This window comes from Apteryx mantelli, chromosome 1 (assembly GCF_036417845.1).
Source record: "Apteryx mantelli isolate bAptMan1 chromosome 1, bAptMan1.hap1, whole genome shotgun sequence".
In the NCBI taxonomy this organism is placed as follows: domain Eukaryota; kingdom Metazoa; phylum Chordata; class Aves; order Apterygiformes; family Apterygidae; genus Apteryx; species Apteryx mantelli.
The window spans coordinates 207,273,420-207,289,060 of NC_089978.1; the positions used below are offsets into that span (position 1 = coordinate 207,273,420).

Here is a 15,641-nt window from a genome sequence, read left to right on the forward strand (position 1 = left end):
TATCCAGAAATATCTGTTTCACTCCAAAGGAGGAGGCAGGCATAAGCAGTTTCATTTATATCATACAGGATTAGCAATGATTGATCCAGCTGTTTAGGCAGAAGTTCAATTTGCTGACTGCTCCTATACGTTCTAGGGGCACAATGGTGGTATAGTTGTTTTTAGCTATAATCAATGTTCTTTTCAGGTTCTAAGTAAATGTAGATGGTTCTTTTTACAGTGGACTTGTAAGCTTACAGATAAAAATAGATATTGAAGATTTACATTGTGAATAGCTGCAAAGAGCTGATAGATATAGATAGCTTTTAAACATTTTTGAACATAGTAAATCTGAATCCTGTACAAGGTCAGGAATGAATAGAAATCTTTTGGATTTCATTTGCATGTCTACACACTGAAATGAGAATAATATAAAGGAAGGGACATATGCTTTTTTCTTAGCAAGCACAAAATCTAGTGCCTTGATCTGGAGCACTGCTGTAGAGCCACTCTAGAACTCCCAGTTGATGAGTAGAAATAACAAAACCTATTGGAAACTTCTGCTCTTTAGCTTAGCTTAATCCTACAGTTAAATCCAAAAATGATTGACCAAGCAGCTCTGAAATTAACAGTAATGAAAGAAAGAAAATACATGGAGCCAGAGAAGAAATGTCCTCTGCACAGCATATTGAAGTGGCGGCATGACAGCAGACAGCTTAAATTGTCCTAGTTAAAGTTCACATTGACAAATGGAGACTTCAGTCACTTTTTTTCAAGGTAGTGTGCAAAAAGAGCCTCATGCAAGTGATCCAAAATGTTCCAAAGTTCTTGAGGTGGTGTTGTAATCATGGTGCTTGCCCCTGGCACGCCACCAGGGTTGTTTCTGCGACTGCCCCGACCTCTTTGAAAAGAACTTTCTTCTGTCTCTTCACTACCATAAGCCAGGGCTTGTCCAAACGGAGAAGCTAATGATAGCATGTAACAGTATAAATTTAATGCACACTAGCTCTTACTGCACACCTGTGCTTTTTGTGAGCACATTTTTTAGGGGTTCACGCACAAGTTATTAATACAAGTTACATCAGCTGGTCTGTGGCAGCTACATGCAGACTGTCACCGCTGATCAGCTGGCATTCAGTAACTTATTACCTCTCTTAGCAACTGTGTTGCATGTACTTTCTTGTACCCTTGTACCAAGGGTAACACTCTGCATTTTTCTTAGGAGAAGAGCCCTTGTATGAGGGGGCAGAATCACCACAGTGGTTTTAAATTCCTATTTAAAAAAAAAAAAAAAGGAATATAAATTGTGTTTTCTTTAAAATTTTTCTAACTTAGGTGCTAGTTCTCTACTTTCCATTCTGTAGGCTGAAACTGCTGGAGTGGATGTAGTGCACTTGCATCTGTAGTTCTCTAGTTGTCTGAATTTGAGATTTAACAAAGAATTTCCCCCACTCTCATATATGTAAGAATTTCACATTTACATGTGAAAGAAATGTCACTTGTGAAAGAAATGTCACAGAAACACAGAATCACAGAATGGCTGAGGTTGGAAGGGACCTCTGGAGATCATCTAGTCCAACCCACCTGCTCAAGCAGGGTCACCTAGAGCACGTTGCACAGCATCGCGTCCAGGCAGGTTTTGAATATCTCCAGAGAAGGAGACTCCACCACCTCTCTGAGCAACCTGTTCCAGTGCTCTGTCACCCTCACAGGAAAGAAGTTTTTCCTCATGTTCAGATGGAACTGTCTGTGTTTCAGTTTGTGCCCATTGCCTCGCGTCCTGTCACTGGGCACCACTGAAAAGAGTCTGGTCCCATCCTCTTGACACCCTCCCTTCAGATACTTGTACACGTTGATAAGATCCCCTCTCAGCCTTCTCTTCTCTAGGCTAAACAGGCCCAGCTCTCTCAGCCTTTCCTCATAAAAGAGATGCTCCAGTCCCCTAATCATCTTTGTAGCCCTTCGCTGGACTTGCTCCAGTAGTGCCACATCCCTCTTGTACTGGGGAGCCCAGAACTGGACGCAGTACTCCAGATGTGGCCTCAGCAGGGCTGAGTAGAGGGGGAGGATCACCTCCCTCGACCTGCTGGCAACACTCTTCCTGATGCAGCCCAGGATACCATTGGCCTTCTTGGCCACAAGGGCACATTGCTGCCTCATGCTTAACTTGGTGTCCACCAGCACTCCCAGGTCCTTCTCAGCAGAGCTGCTTTCCAGCAGGTCAGCCCCCAAATGTCACATGTGAAGTGTTTGTCTGAGTTGTAAAAGATCAATCCAGGGTACTATTAGTGTATTTATTATCCATGCAACACAGAACTGATAAGCATATGGTATGTCCTGTCTGTGTAATCATATTGCCTTTCATTACCTTGAACTATTGCTAATAGGAAATACTGAATGTGTGACAACATATAAATACTGCTCTAATATGGATTTTTGATTGTCTTTACAGTACCATAACAGCTTGGGGTAAAGATCATGAAAAAGATGCTTTTGAACACATAGTGACACAGTTCTCTTCAGTGCCTGTATCTGTGGTTAGTGACAGCTACGACATATACAATGCTTGTGAAAAAATATGGGGTGATGACTTAAGGCACATAATTGAAGCCCGAAGTCCAGAGGCACCACTTATTATTAGACCAGATTCTGGGAATCCTCTTGACACTGTTTTAAAGGTAATGTTTTCTTGAAGTCATTTGTATACAAGATTTGGAATGGCAGTTGTTTTTGTTTTGTAATGACTAGCTAACAAACATAGGAAACATATGCATAGCATATAGTTTGTGTTGGATGTTTTTAGACCTCTGTAAAATCTAAACATTTATGTCATTAAATACAGGTACGGAAACTCTCTTTTGCAGCCTAAATAGATTATCTTTTTCAACAAACCAGTTCTTGCATGCCGTTCCTGAAGCTTTTACAACAGTGATCAGTTCTGCTGTCTAATAAGGTTGGAATAAGTCTATGGAAAGAGGTCTCTCATCACTTAACAAATAAAACAGGAAACAGCTCAAGTATTAATAAATGCCAGGCTAATAAGACTTCTTACCACTAAGGTTAGATATCTAGAGTCCTGTAATAATGTACCGGATTGTTCTATACTACAAATACAAGTTGAGTACTCTTCTCTGTTTTGTAAGACTTGCATTTAAGTCAGTGGCATGTGACCTTAAAGCTGAGAAACACTTCTTGCCTTGTAGCTTTTAAGAGAGCATAATGCTTTTTGCAGTTTTCTTGTAAAAACTGTTGATACCTCTGAATTAGAGTAGCTCTCAGCACTGTTTTAATATGAAAGTAGTGATTATAGGTATATTGGCTATCAGATCAGATTCATACCACTTTAACTTACCATTTATAATTTTTTTTCCCTTCGAGATAAGTGACATATAACAATAGGTACTTTGAATAATCTTTTTGTCAGAGCTGATAAGAAAATAAAGTCCTAGCTGAAGAGTTTTATTTTAATTATTGCTGGTTAACAAAATCTCAGAATTGGCCCCACACGCCATCTCAAGGGAGGTCAAAGAAAGAGCAGGATGTTAGCTGACGCATTAATAGATTGTAGCAGCCAAAGAGAGAAAGGAGGGATGCATGTTTCTGATTAGCTCTTGTGTACAAGTTCGTAAAGGCTGCATGGTCTCTGACTGCTTTAATCTAATGGATTGGAGCACAATGACTGGCATATTTCTTGTTTGTGTGTTTATGTGGTTATATTTAGAGCAGGGTATGTGGGTATATTTATGGGTTTGCTTTTTTGAGAGCATGACTCAAATGTGGAAATTGTGTTTCTTTGCTGGAATTGCGGAGTTGGAGGGGGGAGAAGGGGGTTTTTCTTTGGTTGTGTTTTTTGAATGTCTCCCTTCTGTTTTCAATAGGTCTTGGAGATCTTAGGGAAGAAGTTTCCCATTACAGAGAACTCAAAAGGCTACAAGTTGCTGCCACCATATCTCAGAGTTATTCAAGGGGATGGCGTGGATATCAACACATTGCAAGAGGTAGGGGGTCATGTTCATGTGTCACAGTGAAGCTGGCAATGTTGCCATTTAATCTGGAATCTATCATGTCTAGTCGGCTGTTGCAGCTTCTCTGCCGATCCCACCCTGCCCTTCATTCCAGACACTGGCAGTGATATTCTAATGAATAAAACAAATTCATTACAACTCCAAAGGGGATTATTAAGATGCATAAATAACTAAAAGGCATATCCTAATCTCACTGTTGTAACTCTTATCCTCCCACTGTCTCTCCTTTTGTTTACTTTCATCCTTCTTGTCAAGTCTAATTCAGATCAAGATCTAGCAGCGATTGGTCCTTTCATTGATACCTAAAGTACATTGCATGATTGCTGTGCTATAGCAATAGTAGTAATGAACTCGTTTGGCTCATTAGTTATGTCGCATCTGAAGTGTGCTTGCACTCAAATTTTGAAGGTTTGGTTTTTTGAAGGAGACTTTTCAAAACAAGGCTAAGGAGTCCATTGATTTGGCAGCTAATGGAATAGGCATTGTTGAAAACCCAGAAAATATGAAGAGCAGACTAATCCATAGTTTGAGTCACACTGGGCCATGTTGGACCACTGATGCTTGAATCTGGTGAATACACATAACCTTTTACTAATGATGCTAAAAGCACAATTTTAGCAAGACAAAAATTAATTATTTAGTAGCTACTGCATGCTGGAAGCTAATTATAAATTCACCACTATTGCCTAGAGGAAGATACTAGCTAATATAATCCAGTCAAAATGGTACAGGCTGCAGTAACTACATATGATGAGGGGCATGCAAAGGAAAACTTGACTTCATCAGGTTTTTCCTGGGACATTTCATCATTAGCTATAGTAGAGCATTGTTAGCTGAACTAGAGTTCAAAACCAGAAATAAGTTGGATAGATTTAAGATAAATTTTACTTTATTTTATGGACACTTGTCTTAGGTTTCTAGGTTGATGCACCTTTAGATTCTTTTTAACAAACCTGAGTTTTGCCACTTCTCAAATTTAGGAGTAAGAGAAACACCAAGCTGGTTTTCTAGCTGCTATGAAACTATCTGCATACTTAACATGAGCGCATAATGTGAACCTAAACCACAGAATTCTGGAGATGCTCATTATTCAAATCTTTAACGAGCAGTTAATATTGAGATTGCTACCTGATACGTCAACTTTAGTGCAGTCATGCACTACAGTTTTGCTCCTGCTCCAATGATCTTGAAAGCGAGTCTGATTTTCCTGTGACTTTTTTTTTTGAGACTATACAACTGTGCTAATGTGTTTAACAGAGCACAAGCATGAAAGGTTAATAGCTGGAAGGAAAGTCTTATCACTAGATACCAAGGGAAGAAAAATTGCTTGATTTTTATAAACTATTTATTCTCAATGACTGTTAAACAGAATTTAGTCATGAATTGATGCCTGTATTAGGCAAAACATGTCCCTGTTGAGATTTTCAAGAGTCTGTGACAGGAAACAAATTGGACCACTAGTACCTTCTTGTAAAGAATTTGGAGATTGCCTTCTGTAAGTTATACCTGACAGAATTTAAAGAGATAAGCTAATACAGCACTGATTGTAATAATAATATTAAAAGCTTTTACATTGCAGGGGAAAGGCACTACTCTCTACTTTCTAAATTGAGTAGGGAAATAATTCCATCAGCTAAAGGGAGACAATATGGATGGAAGGAGTAATTCTTTGTTCAGATGATCCACCTGTTTACGTATTTTCCTCAGTCAAACTATTATTGATTATGGAAACAAATCTACCTGTAATATGTAGTAGAAAATAGTTGAGGATCTTGTTCCACAAGACTCATGGAGCAGGCATAGCAACTTGCTATTGCCTAGTGACCTACCTATCATCTTTTCCTGACTCTGTAATCTTGCTGCACATTTCATGTCAACTTTGGTCATTAAACCCCAAACTAATTTAACCACAAATGCAGCAGGAAACTAATTCAACCAAAAGTGGTCAATTTTCTGTTGTTCTAGTGATTGAACTAGCCCAGTGAAGGGTCCAGTAATCACCAGCACCATACAGGAGAGAAAACAAACTGTTGGTTGGAGTTGGGGGACGCAGGAAGGGAGGAAAGAGACACTGCTCATTTGGCAGCAGCAAATTATGTTGGAGCGGAAGACCATGAGCTTGCAGCCTGATTTTACTTTCATTTAAATTTTCATGGAGCTCTTTTTACTCTTATGTCAGTCAAAGTTATCATGCAGACTTTTAGAAGACTGGACAATAGGGTGCCATTTAAAAATAAATAAATAAATCCTGAAGTAAAACTCTTCCTTTTCAAAAAGGATTTGACATGAACAAATGTCATGGCCTCCCCCCCCCCCCCCATTAAAGCCTATGCAAGTGATTGTTTTAATTATCATATCAGTGTTAGACTTTAGACATGATTTGTTTTTATAGATCAAATTTATGGTAATGGCTATGGTAGGAAAACTGGAGTCAGTAATGACTGATCAGTCTCGTTTAACTATCCAAACTAGCTGAAACAAAAGTATAGAAAACAACTCGGAGTATAAACTGGATTTTAAAATTCTTTGTTTTAATAGGGGATGCTGGTAGAACAGGTAAGGAACCTTTTCTGACTTTCTCTTGGCATTTTCACTTTTTTAAATCATTCCAATCTGCTAACTCCACAATATACTACACTTTCAAAGGATTTTCTTTGAACATTCAATTTCCAGCTGTCTTTAAATTATTATCCAGAGAAAATCTTCTAATCTGGAGTCATAACTGATAATCATGGCCAGAATGGTCAGAGGAAGATTGTCAAAATCTGGATGCCTGAACTATTCTCCTTGTATAAGTTTGAAAGTGTGATACAATAAATTCTTCTGTATGGTTTTCCTTTGGGAGAAACTTCAGCTGTTTGGAATCTTTCTCTTTTCTTCCTCCCCGTTGTTGCTGCTGTGTGCCATCTCTTCTCCATACTTACGGAACCTGTAATCTGGGCCTCTGTTGTGCATCACTGGTACCTTCAGAGCCATGTTTCAGCTCTAGTCTCTCTATCCCTTCCCTTCTTCCACCCCTTATCAGCCAAAGATCAGTCTGACTAAGGAAAATCCCATGGGAAAGAGTGGACAGTGGAAAATATTTCTTCACCCAGGTTAAGACAGTGTGTATATGGCAAGAGATGGACAAACTGTCTGTAAGTGAGAGCAGGGACACTAGCTGAAAGGGGTTCACATGGCTTCTGACACAGGCAAGGGAGCTGAGCAGCCATGGCCCAGCTGCTCTATACTTACACTAGCATCGGTTAACCTGCAAGTATGAAGTCTAAGCATTAGTGAGATGTTGTTTATGCCATCTTTGTTTATGCTACATCTTGTAGTACATTCAAGCAAGTTCTGCTTGTGACCATTTGCACAGCTTGGAGAGGAGGGCAATGTCAGACCTGATCTATAAGACCTGATAAGCACAGAGGCAGGATATGCAGGCTCAGGCCTGGCTAGCAGTTTGTGTAGCTTCAGGATTGATCAGTGTCTGGATGGAACTTGCTCAGAATTTAGGCGGAGTTTACATATGTTTGCTTTCTCTAAAGACAGTGTAGATAAGCACGGTCCTTATGCAGGCCCAGTCCAGGCTAGTTTCTTACTGTTCTATTGGTCCTTAAGCTTAAGGAGGGGGGATAAATATCCCTTTTCGTACCCTTCCTTTGTCACCTTCAGTTATTTCCAGAATGCTTAAAGGAGAATCTCATTCACATATTTGCCCTAAATCCTTTATCCTCTTTGGGTGCCCCTCTTAAAACTGGTTCCAGGAGAAGGTACTGACCTGAAAATACAGATTCCTTTTGTGCAGAGTCACCATCTCGCGATATGATGGCTGCTGCTAAAATCCACAGGATTTTCACATATTGAGGAGGTATTTGTTCAAGTTACAGAGCCTTTCAAAGGGTTCTCTTAAGTGAAAATCATGGCAGAGGGGAGGTGGGTATGAGATTTCTTTTGTTTGGCTTGTTGGGTGGGGCTCAGTAAGCTGGCACCATGAGAATGAGGGAAACTCACTAATGAGATCTCTCTGTGGGAGATGTCTCTGCTAAAAATCTGGTGGGAAAATGTTCGGGGCATACCCTTGAAAGGTTATGGCTCTGCAGACCACCTTTTCTGTTGGCTGGTCTCTGCCAGGCATTCAGACTTTAAGAGTATCTTTCAGAGATCTAAATGTGACTAAATGGATAAACAAAATGCTAGTATGCATTTTTGTTTACATTAGCTACCAGCTTGCCACTGTCTGTGTCTGAAGTTGAATTGCCTCTTTTTTTCTTAGGAAACTTTCTCTTTGCCTTAGCCATCCCTTAAGGAAATGACTTGACCTCAGTAGCTGCTAAAACAGTCCTGTTCAGTGTTACCCTGGCATTTGCCTTTTATACAGAAGGCTGAGAGTGCACAAAAGTTTGCCAGACTTCTGATGCTGTTGACTTCTGAAACTCTGCACTGTTCTCCTTGGATTATCTCCATCCACTCTGCTCCTCAACTTCCTTTTTCTGGGTGGCGTGGAGTTTTGCTGTTTCGCCCACTCTAAAGTTTTCTCACCCACTCTGTTAGTAGAATGTTTATAACTATAAATTCAAACACTCTCCTTTTGGGCCTATAACCCAGACTTTTCAGACTGTCATAGGGGTAACAGGTCAGGGAAACAAATCATGACCATTTAGGAGTGTGACTAAACCAGCATCCATGACTCTAGGCTAGAGGATGACTCTGTTTCTGTGGCTAGAGTTAGGGTGGAGAGGAGATGATATAGTAAGTCTTAAATTGCCTGTTGTTAGGCGTGCGGTTCACACTGATCTGTACCTGCCTGAGAAGGTGGCAAAGCAAACTTTTTGAGTAGCTCTTGGTTGGCATATTCTGTTGATGTGAATCAAATGAGAAAATATGTATCTCCATTTCTCATCCTATAAATTTCTAATGGAACTATTTCTAGCTTCAAAAGAGTTGCTCTGTTGCAGTCATTGGTCAAAGAGGGCAGATCTCTTTCTGGAGTGGGTGTGCAAGATGACTGCTTTCTTTCAGGATGCACGTTATACTTTGAGGCCTGCCCATAATTCTGAGAAGTCAAAAGGCTCTGAAGTACTCCCACAAAGTCATCAATTTTCTTTACAGCTCTGATTGTCTGGGCATTATATTACTGATCTACCCTAGTTTGGGAAGGAAAAAGTGATCTTTATTGCATATGCCAGCATGATAATAGTATTATAGCAAAAACATTTTTGTAATCATCACGTGCTGGAATAACAAAAAGTAAACAGCATGCCAAATATTGACAAAATTGTTACATATATCTCCTGGAAACTGAATGTTAGTTGGTTTAATTGTCTGTAAAACTATCTTCTTTAAGTAGTATAATATTTTTTTGGAAAAATGGCATGGTTTAAAAATGGATTCTATCATCACTTTCTTTTTCTTATTAGATTGTGGAGGGAATGAAGAAGAATAAATGGAGTATTGAGAATATTGCCTTTGGATCTGGTGGAGCTTTGCTGCAGAAACTAACTAGAGATCTCTTGAACTGTTCCTTCAAATGTAGCTATGTGGTGACCAACGGTCTTGGGGTATGTCTTCTACTGCTTCTACCATCATGTTTTCAACAGAAGGCTCCCTACTTGAAAAGCTGTTTCACATTCCTGTTACATTACCACAATCTGCATAAAGTACACAAGCCCCGCCAAGCTCTTTCCTTTTATAAGACATTCTTCTGATTTTTAGGTAAATGTCTTCAAGGATCCAGTAGCCGATCCAAACAAAAGATCAAAGAAAGGCCGACTGTCTTTGCATAGGACACCTGCTGGAGATTATGTGACACTTGAAGAAGGCAAGGGAGATCTTGAAGAGTATGGACAGGTATAAATTTTCAAGATTTATCAAATCACTCTCCATGCAAAAGTAGACTGAGAAAAAGCAGGTTATAACTTAATTTTAGAATTTTGTTTGTTTGTCTTTATATTTAGCTTTGTTTTATTACTTCAAAAGTGTCCTCGGTGCTAAATTCAATAGAAGTAGTGTGTTAGCTCTTCAAGTTTTACAATTAGAAGTTTGTTTGTACAGGAAAAGGAAAGGGTCATTGCTGCTTTTTTCCAAAAATAATGTCTCATTATGTAGCACAGTATGTGCCAGCTGAGTAGTTTTTTATGGGCTATATTGCTCAATTTCTGAGTAGCGTCTGATTTTGGGTGGAGGGAAGGAGATAGGGGCGGACACAGACAGACTTAACTAAAGTTTGTTTCTACTTCACTGGTGAGATTTGTAAACAGTTCCCTCAGGTAGGAATGTTTTGTACATGGAGTAGTTTGCCAGTGTTCAAAGATGTAAATTAAACCAGGAAGTCAGTTTCCCTGTTAATTCTTTGGCATAGCAAAATTAAATGCTATTTCAATAAAATGAGCACAAACTTTAACCCAGTCTCAGGCTTTCAGTTTGATATCTCAGTAGGCAAGCAAGTTTTCAGTAGGCAAGCAATGAAATGTTGTGTGTTGAGTGTCTTTCTGTATTAAGAGCACTTAAAATGTTTGGTTGTTGTTGTTATTAGGTCTTGGCATCCAGAGCACTTATTATCCACATATATAACTCAGTTTGCTTTCTATCTTTAAATTTCTCAGACAGATCTCTGTTTTACACTTACTGTTGCATTTTTACAGCTCCCCTTCTTCCATACCCCTCTGCCTATTAGCCTAAACGTGCTTTTATGTACTAGAAAATTCAAGAAAAACTTCAAGCCTGTAAAGGCAGAAGTGCAGTTTTAGAACTTGCTTATTTTCAAAGTTACATACATGCCTATGCAGGTATATATGTTTATGATACTCATCCGTAAATTTTATATACGGGCAGTAAATGGTGGAAAATCTCTCTTCAAAACAACTAAAATCACAAAAAATTGGGTTTAAATTATGCAAAACTTTTCCTTCATTTTTTGACGGATGAAATAACTCAAAGAAGTTTTCTGTACTGGGATATTAGAGAGAGTCATATGTGGTTTTGGTCACTCTGGGAACAGAAGAGCAGATGGAAGGGGAACTTCTGTGGACCTGTTTTCCTAAAACCAAGAGCAGATGGAAGGGGAACTTCTGTGGACCTGTTTTCCTAAAACCACAGATCCTTGCAATAGCTAACTAAGCGTAGCTGCTGTCCAGTATTGGTTTGTGTTAACTTTTTCTGTCCAGTGCTGTGCTTTGCTCTTTCAGTGTGCTGTCTATGAGCACTCTTTAGTAATCTGTTTTACAGAATATATGTGCAGAGGGGATTGCAAAGAAAGCTTTTTTCATAGTTGCTGGGGAGGAAATAAAGATTTCGTCTGAAGCTCTGTAATTGAACTGCACTTAAAATTGGTTCAAGTGAGCATCCTTTCTTACTAGCTGCTCTAGCAGGTTATATTTAGCTTATATGGCTTTGGCTTTGGCCAGATGTGGGCATTTCACTTTGGGGACTATTTGGTATAAAACTTCTATCTGTGTACAGGATGGCTTAAATTCTCTTTTCTGTCTAACCCTTAGCTAAAGGTACCGCTGGAAACTGAAAAGGTTCTGTATCTTAACATCCTGAGGCTCTAGTCTTGACAGATTTGATTTGGGTGCTTGCTTTTAAGTTTGTGTAACCTGTATAACCTGTATTTGTTCATTTCTCAAATCTCCTTGGGAGATGTTTCACTCTTGCTAAAACAGTGGTGTTTCTTGCAGGATCTCCTTCATACAGTGTTTAAGAATGGAAAGGTAACGAAGTCATATTCATTTGATGAAGTAAGACAAAATGCCAGGCTGAAGAACAGTGAACTTGAAACAGCGTCTCACTAAGTTTCATTCCATGTCTGTGTATGTGTGTGTAACAAGTATGTACTGCATAATGGGTTTATTGTACAGATTTGTGTGTTTGTGTTTTATGACATTGTAGCCGAATTATTTGTTGGTTTATGGACATACTGCCCTATCTTTTGCCAGTCTTTAGAAAAGATGAAATCAGGAAATGGTACTTACAGTGTAAAACATATTTAATGCTAAAGTGTGCTTTTTAGGGCCATTTGCCAGTAGTGATTCAATCTGGTATTGATCTTTTCACAAATGTGACAGAGCTGAGAAACTTTTTTATATATAACAGAATATCACAAAATGGATTTACATAAAATTATCATGATTGCTTTATGTTTATATTTAACTTGTATTTTTGTACAAACAAGATTGTGTAAAATATATTTAAAGTTTCAATAATTAAGTCTTTCCAACTTTTCATGATTTTTATGAGCACAGAATTTCAAGAAAATATTTGGTGTGGGGGGGAATCCATTGCCTTTTGTCCATTAATCAGCAAATAAAACATGGCCTTAAAGTTTGTTGTGACATTGTACCATTTGAAGAAGAAATCAGGACTTGTATCTCCCTTAGGATCCCATAGAATTGCTGACCTCACCGTATCTCATAGTTGTCTGTATTAGTAAATCTACATTAAAGAAAGTTACTGTTCTTACTAGAAGATTTAGGTACTACAGACCTTACTGGCACAGTTAGGTGTGTAAATGGAATGCCAAATTTGAAAGGATTCTCTACTGCAACTTAACCTGCCAAGTCTATTCTACTTGGCATATGCACCTCAATATTTTAAGAGTAAAGTTTTTAAGAGATCTCCTCTTCCACTATAGAATATATGTGTAAAATACTGAAATATGGAAGCGGTGTATTTTAAAGTAATTACACTTCTGGGTTTATTTTTCATATACTGTAAGTGACATGACTTTAAAGCAAAATACTGGACTGGGTAGTGCACTTTTTTACTTTTTTGTATTTTTTTCATTGATTTGCCTTTTGTCAGACTGGATGTTAAATTGTAAAAATGTTTAACTATTTTTGTTAACAACTTTAATAAAACTTTATGCTAGCCAAACTCCTACATGAATGGCAGACCTGTTTCCCCTTCTTCCCCCATCTTATTGGGGTGAGGAGGGGCTTTTGTGTTGCAGAGGATAACTGTAAAAGAATATGTATGAGATGCTTTTGAACTATCTGCACTTGATTGTATTTGTTCTCTACGTAAGCTTGATTAGAATATCTGCTGGAAAACAAAACTGTCGAGAATTTTATTTGAGAAGCTATGTAGTAATAGGCTCTGAGATGTTTGGTAGTACTGTAGGATGGCTCTTACTACAAAAGGAATACCTCCCTTAACAAAAATCAACAGCAAAAACAAATGGCTTCTGTATTATGTTGATGATCAACTGTCAGTCTTTGACTTACTGTGCTGATGTTGTAATTAACAATACCAATTAACAAATGATTTTACAGGAAAATGTGAGAGGTCTTTTAAAATCATTTAAGCCTACAAAATTATATAAAACATGCTTTTAAAGGAAGATTGAAAAGCCATACTTCATTGTTCTTATTCTCTCACCAAAAAGGGCCACATCAAAGCACTCATAATATTTCCAGGGTTTGTGGTTAAGACACTTATGCCCAGTCTCAATAGTTCTTGTTAATAAAAATTTGTTTTCCACTCTTAGTGTATGTGATTATAGATTTAAGTGATGTATTGTTTCAAAAATAGTGCTTTAGTAGAACTAAATACTGACCTTTCACACTGAAGAACTGCCTTCCCTTTGCTGTTAATGATATTGTTTGTACTTGGCTAGGAAAGGCCAAATAAATCCAGACATAGGATCAGTAGCTGGTAAATAGTACAGAGCCTATTTCACTCCTCCACATGTGTACTAGGAAATTTTATGATGTATGGTTTAAAAAATAAAAGTAAATGCTGCTTTCATTCTGTACCAATAAAAATTTTGATAACTATTGACTACCCATAATTGATATTTTTGTACTTGAGAACTAGGGATATGCTGTGGAAGCACTGTTTTCTTGTGTACCATGAAATACATTAATAATTGTTCAGTATTGTCTAAAACTTAGCTTATTAGTTGGAGACTTAAAGCAAATTCTCTACCTGTGCATGTTACTTTCAGAAAGTAGTCACGTCACTCATTTTAATAAATGTTAGTATCTTTTTAAAAAAAAACACCTGGTGCTATTCAGATCTGAATACATGTCTTTCTGTTTGGCAGTCTGACATTCTAGGCATCAAGAAGTTGATAGAAATTATTGCAGTGCTTGAACCATATAACATCTTAATTCTTCCACGTAAAAGCAAACAGCATGTTTCAGTTTGCTTTAAATTATTAGATTCATAGCCATTGATATGTTTTAATTATCCCCATTTCATAATATAATACAGTATTTGTATTTAAAAATAGGAATTGGAAGTTTTGTGTTAATACTCTTATTTGTAACTAGTATTTAGCATAAGAAATGGATTTTGTAAGACTATTTTTTCCGGAGATGCATGATTATGAAAAGATGCTTTTTTTGGTACCTGGAAAGATCTGAGAGAATAGAAAAGTACTTGCTGTTTGGTTTGCCAAAAGTCAAAACAAAGTTTAAACAGTTTTTCCTATAGGTTTTTACATTCCTTTCTAACCTGTTTAGTGAAGAATAAATATTCCTCACTTAAATCCTCTGTTAAAGTAATTTTAATGTACTTGGCATCAAATACCAGTATGTAATACACATGGAAATAAAGTTTAGTTCTGGCAGTGCAAATAATAGCCATTTGACTGTGTCTTAAAGTTGTGATGATGGGCATCAGACTTCGGTTGTGTGCTCTCCATTGCCAAACAGAGATTGGAGCGTAGCTGTGCTGTCATTATAATCCACTGTAGGAGAACTGCTCCATTGGTTTGTACACAGTTTGTGGTTAAGTGATTGAATTTACAGTCAACTCAGTTCTAGAGAAGAGAATACAGGCATCCTTTTCTACTTTTTGCAGGATGTGAACATATCTATACATCAGCATCTTACATGTGCTCAAAAATGGAGTACTTTTAATTGAAATTGATGTATAGCCACTGAATGAAACCCAAGGACTATTCCTTTATTTATATTTCACATAATCGTTTGTCAAACAATTATTCATTTATTTAGATTTGACCTCCTTTAAAGCTGATAAAAATGCTTGCTTGAAAGCAACCTAATTAAAGATGTTGTAGCCTTCAGATCACTTCAGTCCCAACAGTTTCAGCTCCTTAATGAAACAGACTGTCTTGTGTCCCTTTGGACAGGTTTTTCATAATTGGAAGAAAATATGCTTTTAATTCCTATATAACTTCAAATTGCAGGATTTAGCTTACAAACACAAGCAAATGCAGCTAGTGTGAAGATGGTCATCTTCAGTTGTAGCTGGTCCATTCAGGTCACACTGTAACATAAAAGGGGCTTCTGTAGCTTACAATAATGGCCTTTTAACATTTGGATTTGAAGTCTCTTTTACATTATTTTTACAAAGAACACGCACAGCCTAAGTGATTGAGGCCTCTTCCTCCTCCTTTCCAAGCTAATAAAAGCATCCAGCTACAAATCTCCAGGTTTTTCTCACTGTAGTCAGCCTTTGTGAAGGTTAAAAGTGATTATGAATGTTGAGTGTACTTTAGTAGGCTCCCAGATCATTGCACAAAACAGACTGTAGGGGAATTTCAAACTTCAAACTGCAGGGCAAGACAAGGGTCTAACAAATGTGTCTCTTCCTATGCCCCCTAATTCTACTGTAATGAATAAAATAGTATCTGTGGTGAGTTAGTCAAGGCAGAATCTGTGAAGATGTACTGAAGCAATGGTGATT

The 15,641-nt window shown here is 37.9% G+C and overlaps 1 protein-coding gene across 1 annotated transcript in view; it reads left to right on the top strand.

Annotated features, from left to right (window-relative positions):
* The window catches only part of NAMPT (nicotinamide phosphoribosyltransferase), a 31,523-nt gene extending 17,759 nt beyond the window's left edge, over positions 1-13,764 (top strand). The window contains exons 7-11 of the mRNA XM_067316353.1: positions 2,432-2,657; positions 3,858-3,977; positions 9,407-9,547; positions 9,702-9,836; positions 11,666-13,764. Of these exons, the coding sequence (XP_067172454.1) occupies positions 2,432-2,657; positions 3,858-3,977; positions 9,407-9,547; positions 9,702-9,836; positions 11,666-11,779 (736 nt within the window). The 3' untranslated portion in view covers positions 11,780-13,764. The remainder of the gene's footprint in view (positions 1-2,431; positions 2,658-3,857; positions 3,978-9,406; positions 9,548-9,701; positions 9,837-11,665) is intronic.
* Positions 13,765-15,641: the final 1,877 nt, after the last annotated feature.